Source organism: Octopus sinensis, unplaced genomic scaffold (assembly GCF_006345805.1).
Source record: "Octopus sinensis unplaced genomic scaffold, ASM634580v1 Contig15395, whole genome shotgun sequence".
Taxonomy (NCBI): domain Eukaryota; kingdom Metazoa; phylum Mollusca; class Cephalopoda; order Octopoda; family Octopodidae; genus Octopus; species Octopus sinensis.
The window spans coordinates 7,501-15,000 of NW_021833708.1; the positions used below are offsets into that span (position 1 = coordinate 7,501).

Genomic DNA, 7,500 nt, shown 5'->3' on the forward strand with positions numbered 1-7,500 from the left:
AGGAGTGGACAGCGTGCTGTGACCAGCGGTGTCAAATGGACGCCTGACGGACTGGTCGGTCAAAGTGATCAAAGTGATCAAAGTGATATATATATATATGTATAATATACACATATATATATACATATATATATATATATATATATATATATATATATATATATATATAATATAAATATATATATATATATATATGCACACATATATATATATACATACATATACATATATAGGCTTCGAATGTCCCATCTGTGTTTTTTGTATATCTTCTAAATGTTTTGTATTCTTCTCCCAGTTTGTAATTTATATATATATATATATATATATTTATATATATATTATATATATATATAGATATTTATATATATATATATAATATATAATATATATATATATATATATATTATATATATATATATATATATGTATATACATATATATATAATATATATATATATATATATACATATATATATGCATATATACAAATATATATATATATATATATGAGGTGGTGAAGCACGACCTTCGGACTTTAGGCCTCACTGAGGAAATGACCAGCGACCGAGACCTTTGGAAATATTCTGTACGTGAGAAGACCAGGCAGGACAAGTGAGCCCAGCCCACTTATGAATGCCTTTCCTCCCTTGGACACAAAAGACCTGTTGAGGCAAGCGAAGTCGATATAGAACCTCATCCGACGACAGGCACCATGCCAACCCCCTTGCTTGCGAAGACATGTTGGGGCAAGCGAAATCGAAATCGAAATCGAATTGAACCAGCCAGGATCCCTGGTCTGGTGGTACGTAAAAAGCACTATCCGACTCGTGGCCGATGCCAGCGCCGCCTCCACTGGCTTCCGTGCCGGTGGCACGTAAAATACACCAATCTGACCGTACGACAGGCACCCATGCCAACCCCCTTGCTTGCGAAGACATGTTGGGGCAAGCGAAATCGAAATCGAATTGAACCAGCCAGGATCCCTGGTCTGGTGGTACGTAAAAAGCACTATCCGACTCGTGGCCGATGCCAGCGCCGCCTCGACTGGCTTCCGTGCCGGTGGCACGTAAAATACACCAATTTGACCGTACGACAGGCACCCATGCCAACCCCTTGCTTGCGAAGACATGTTGGGGCAAGCGAAATCGAAATCGAAATCGAATTGAACCAGCCAGGATCCCTGGTCTGGTGGTACGTAAAAAGCACTATCCGACTCGTGGCCGATGCCAGCGCCGCCTCCACTGGCTTCAGTGCCGGTGGTACGTAAAATACACCAATTTGACCGTACGACAGGCACCCATGCCAACCCCCTTGCTTGCGAAGACATGTTGGGGCAAGCGAAATCGAAATCGAATTGAACCAGCCAGGATCCCTGGTCTGGTGGTACGTAAAAAGCACTATCCGACTCGTGGCCGATGCCAGCGCCGCCTCGTCTGGCTTCCGTGCCGGTGGCACATAAAATACACCAATCCGACTGTGGCCGTTGCCAGCCTCGCCTGGCACCTGTGCAGGTGGCACGTAAAAAGCACCCACTACACTCACGGAGTGGTTGGCGTTAGGAAGGGCATCCAGCTGTAGAAACACTGCCAGATAAGACTGGAGCCTGGTGCAGCCTTCTGGCTTCCCAGATCCCCGGTCGAACCGTCCAACCCATGCTAGCATGGAGAACGGACGTTAAACGATGATGATGATGATGATGATATATGTGTATGTGTATATATGTATATATATATGTATGTATATATATATATATATATATAAGTAAATACAATGTCATGTAATCATTCTCCAAGTTTTCCACATTTGCCAAGATCACGTAGTTTGTGGCATATCATATGATTAACTTTATCAAAAGCTTTTGCAAAGTATATTACGTCCACATTTGTGTTGTTAAGTAACTGTTTCAGCACCCAGTCATTGTGCTATAGGAGCTGTGTCAGGCAACTCCTACTTGGTCGAAAACCATGCTATCACTCAGCAAGTCACTTTCTTCCAGGAATGACTTTGCTTGTGTGTGAAGTCAGAGACATAGGCCTATAAGTTATGGCACCTGCTCTGCTTGCTCCTTCATGGATTGGGCATATTATTCCCTTCTAAAGTTTGCTTGGCAGCTTGCCATTCGCAAGAAAACTCTGGAGGAAAATCTGTAGTGGTTTTTCCTGGCATATATATGTATATACATTATATATATATATACATATATATATATAAATATTGATCATAGAACAAACATCAAATTCGAGTCAGCGACTTTATATATAACACCGTAACATTTCATCATATATAAATATTACCATGGCTCTTAAACATAAAAAGTATACATATATAAAATACAAAGAAGGTGAAAAATATATACACGAATAAAAACACAGATATATAGAACAGCCTATCAAGAAGGTATATACAATTGGCTAAAAATTCCAAAGCGTGTCTTGCTGCTAAAAATCCAATTAAACTAAAATAAAATATTAATCGACTAAACAAAGAATTTGTTGAGATTCCTGTTCATCATGATGTGGGGGTCATTGTCGAGATGTGCCTTAACTCGTAATCGAATCGCAGCAATGAACTCCTAAAATGGCCATAGGTGTGTTTGACTTGATTTTGTGGAACTCTTTTTGCTCCTGGATTCTAACCTACTATGGGTTTTATGAAACAAACTTTTTTGACATACTCTTTCATTTGAGGGGAGTAAGAAAATTTTTCTTTTTAGTCGATATTTTATTTGGATTTTTAGTAGCATGACACGCTTTAGAATTCTTAGTCGATTGTATATACCTTCTTGATAGGCCGTTCTATACACCTGCATTTTATTCACATATATTTTTAACTTTGATGATTTTTATGTCTACTTTATATGTTTTTTTATATATGTATACTCTGTATGTTTAAGAGCCATGGTAATATTTATATAGGATGAAATGTTTGGAGATACGGTGTTATATATAAAGTCATTGACTCGAATTTGATGTTTGTTTTATGATCAATGTTTCTTTATCTCTGTCTCAGTTACATTTGAGCACTTCTTTTTTTGCAGTCCTATAAACCCTTTGTTTCCATAAAAAGGAGACAAAAATTATTTCTTGTCGTATATATCTTTATATATAAAAGAGAAATTGTGTGTCTGTCTCCTACGATTTAGATTCCTAACTACTCCCACATTTTGCAGTGCAGTTTAACCAAAACCGGATATCTTATTGTCGTGATTCATATCGAGCCCTTCTGGGTATTAGCGCACGTCTACGATGTGTCTACGATTTTAAAATTAATTTACTATAATTTTTTTTTCCATTTTAATGCATTTTTTCGCTATTATATAAGGGAAGTAACACTCTAAAAATGTCTACGATGAGTCAACGATTTAAAAAAAAATTTACCATCACTTTTTTTTCCATTTTTAATGCATTGTTTTGCTAATTTTTGGCTATAACTCTCTAAAAATGCTTATATAGTTATTTCCCTTACAAACCCGAGCAACGCCGGGCGATACTGCTAGTATATATGTAAAAGGGCACCATTCGAGCGTGATCATTACCAACGTCGCCTTACTGGCACCTGTGCCAGTGGCATGTGTAAAAAGATTCGAGCAAGGTCATTGCCAGTACTGCCTAACTGCCCCCCATGCCGGTGGCACATAAAAAGCACCCACTACACTCTCGGAGTGGTTGGCATTAGGAAGGACATCCAGCTGTAGAAACTCTGCCAGGTCAAGATTGGAGCCTGGTGCGGTCATCTGGTTCGCCAGCCCTCAGCCAAAATCGTCCAACGCATGCTAGCATGGAAAGCGGACGTTAAACGATGATATACATACTTTTTTGCTACCCACAAGGGGATAAATACAGAGGGGACAAACAAGGACAGACAAACGGATTAAGTCGATTACATCGACTCCAGTGCGTAACTGGTACTTAATTTATCGACCCCCGAAAGGATGAAAGGCAAAGTCGACCTCGTTGGAATTTGAACACAAAACGTAGCGGCAGACGAAGTACGGCTACGCATTTCGCCCTGCATGCTAACGGTTCTGCCAGCTCGCCGCATATACACACATCGCATACACGTGCACAAAAAAAGGTTCATACACATGTCTATATACGCACATGCACAAGTAAAAACAGGGCTAGAGGCAACATACATATGAAAAATAAGTAATAAAACACGTCTATATACACGCATACCCGTATGCACGTACACACACACGTCTCTATACGCGCATACCCGCATGTCTATATACGCACTCGCACACAAAAAGGTTCATATACACATCTATATACGCACATGTACAAGAAAAAACGGCTAAAGGCAAAATAGAGGAAAATGGGCAAAAAGTGTGTAAAAACGACAAAGACTAAAACACGTCTATATACACACATACTCGCATGCACGTGTGTCCACGTACAAGCTTTTTATCTCTCTATACTTTTTACTTATATTTCTTTATATTTTATATATATACATATCTATATATATTTTTTACGTATTTATAGAGATATTGTTTTATAGGTTTATTGCTCATATATTTTTTACACATATTATTTCTCTATTCTACCTTCCACCCTGCATTTTCCCTGTGCGTATATAGACGTGTATATGGAATCTTTTGTGCGCACGTGTGGATGTGTGCATGTGTGTGGATACAAGCGTATATAGATGTATGTGTGTGTGTGCATGCGAGCATGTGCGTATATAGGACGTGATTTACTTATTGTCTTTTTACATATTTTTTTACACATTTTCCTGTATTTTTCCCTTTGGCCGTGTTTTTTCTTGTACATGTGCGTATATAGACGTGTGTATGAACCGTTTATTATGCGCGCATGTGTGTGTGTGTATATAGACATGCGGCTATGTGTGTATATAGACGTGTGTGTTGACCAGACTATCAAATGCTGTTACACATCCCTGGTCACAATGTGCTTTGCATCATTTCATCTTTCAAGCAGGCCAGTGAGTGTTCCCCCTAATCACAACACAAGTCTATTGGAGGGTGATCCATTTACAGCTGAGTGGACTGCAGCAAAGTGAAATGAGGTGTTTTTGCTCAAGAATACAAGGGACTGCTCAGTATGGGAATTGAACCCACAATCTAGCCACTGTGAGTGCAACACCCAAACCACTAGGCCACATGCCTTTACACACACATGCGCACACAAACACACACGCACACACACACACATGTATACATATGCATATACATAGATGTACATATGCTTGCATATGCATGTATGGTAGTCATTTTTACGTCTGTTTTCCATGCTAGCATGGGTTAGATGAATATGTATTTGATGCCTTTTTTTATTTCTGGATCCCCTTCATGTCCTTAATCCTTACCTGTTGCTCAAGTAGGGGATCTCTTATTCCAATGGTCTATTCGTCAACGGGAGAAATGATTACAATCTAATCACCGAAAGCTAAGAAATTGCCAGAGACAACAAATGTAAATACACACACGCTTGTGTGTGTGTATGTGCTTGTGTGTGTGTGTATGTGTGTGTGCATGTGTGTGTGTATGTGTGTATGCTTGTGTGTCACACAAGCACACACATACAAGCACACACAAGGACAAGCAGACACACACACACTAGCACAAACACACACGCACACACACATACACACACACACATACACACACACACACACAAGCACACACACACACACAAGCACACACACACACACACAAGCACACACACACACACACAAGCACACACATACACACACACAAGCACACACACAGGCCTGTGTGTGTGCGTTTGTGTGTGTGTGCGTATGTGTGTGTGCTTGTGTGTGTGCCTGTGTGTGTATGTGTGTTTGCTTGTATGTGTGTGTGTGCTTGTATGTGTGTGTGTGTGTGCTTGTATGTGCGTGTGTGCTTGTATGTGTGTGTGTGTTTGCTTGTATGTGTGTGTGTGTGTGCTTGTATGTGTGTGTGTGTTTGCTTGTATGTGTGTGTGTGTGTGCTTGTATGTGTGTGTGTGCTTGTGTGTGTGTGTGCTGGTATGTGTGTGTGTGTGTTTGTGTGTGTGTGTGTGTGACCAATGAGACTGTGATAAGCAGAGCAATGTAGCAAACCAAAAGATGCAACACAATGACTGTTGTTAGGTTTATTAGTGTCAAGAAGAACATTCAGCTATAAATAATTGTTGAGATAAGCTGAAGTTTTTAATATTTATGTCATTTCATGGGAGATTTGAGAAACACAGTCTTCTTTAAATTGCTCTTTACCTCATTTTATAAGTTTTTAAAAACCATCTTACTTTCCTTTTTATTCAAAAGACATGGATGTAAATAAGATTATAAGCAACATTCTGGATGGGGACTTTAAAGATGTCGAACGATTTATCAAAGAAAATCCTGAAACTGTAAGTTTACTTTATATTGCTTCCTCAATGTTAAATGTTTGTTTATTATTTTATACACAATATTAAATGTTCCTAAATAACCAGATATATTTGTCCATAATATTTCATTTCTTTCTTTACCTCTTTCTTCTAATCCTCATCATTGTCACTTTTTATAAACATTCAACCAGACAATGAGGCATGCCAGAATTGATGGAATGTGAGTGAGAGAGAAACCCATCCTCACACACTGCAATGGAGTATTCTGGCAGGAAATATTCAGTCCAAGAGATGGGGGAAAGATGGACCCAATAGATAAATGATGACTTTGTCAAGAAATTCTCTTGCCATACACAGTTGAAGGTTTTACCGATGTCATGGGCTACGCTATATCTTTTGCAGAAGTTGTCAAACATAACCAAAACACTGGGGAGTCACGTAGGAATCAGACCCCTGCTTGAACCGGCTTTATGGAACTGTACTGGGGCTCATTGAATAGAGAAAGATACCCAAAGGGACAAAGATGATGGTTGTTTATGACTTTTTACTTCATAATTGAAATATTGGAAGTTAGAATGACTGGCTGGTAGTCAGCAGACAGGACACTATCAGCAAGAATTATAAAACAGGGCTTCTCTAAGATAGTAGTACTTTCCTTCGGTAGGGATTGCGAAGAATTTTATAAGGACCAGGGAGCCAAGGAGGCTATGGTGGTACAAATATATGAAACTCAATGTGTAGTTGAGTTTGGATCAGAGAACCATCATGGTTAGGGAGTGGTGGGTGGAATGATTCTGTAAAATCTATAGAGATACTCTTGGTAAGAGACCAGAAAATGAGGCTTTAATTTGGAAGGGAAGACAGCTGACAAATGGTGAAATGCAGAAAAAACATCCTTTATTTTCTTGATGACCATCATACATGTATTTCAATGGTGGGTGAATGTCTGCCAGTTAGTGAGGGTAGGTGTTTTCCTCAAGGAGAAGTCGATAGTGTTGTTTGTACAGCTGTAATACAGTTGTGTATGAACCACTCACACCTTCTTACATATTGTATGGCTACAAACTAATGTAAGCCCTGATACTGCTGCCGCATTTAGGCTCAAAATTCTGATCACTACTTTCATAATATTTCTTATTTTCTCCATTGTCTTTTCATTGTG

At 39.1% G+C, this 7,500-nt stretch overlaps 1 protein-coding gene across 1 annotated transcript in view; it reads left to right on the forward strand.

The window, feature by feature from the left end:
- Positions 1-7,500, forward strand: part of LOC118760838 (receptor-interacting serine/threonine-protein kinase 4-like) — a 21,587-nt gene that overhangs the window by 5,636 nt on the left and 8,451 nt on the right. The window contains exon 2 of the mRNA XM_029800546.2: positions 6,274-6,359. Within this exon, the coding sequence (XP_029656406.1) occupies positions 6,276-6,359 (84 nt within the window). The 5' untranslated portion in view covers positions 6,274-6,275. The remainder of the gene's footprint in view (positions 1-6,273; positions 6,360-7,500) is intronic.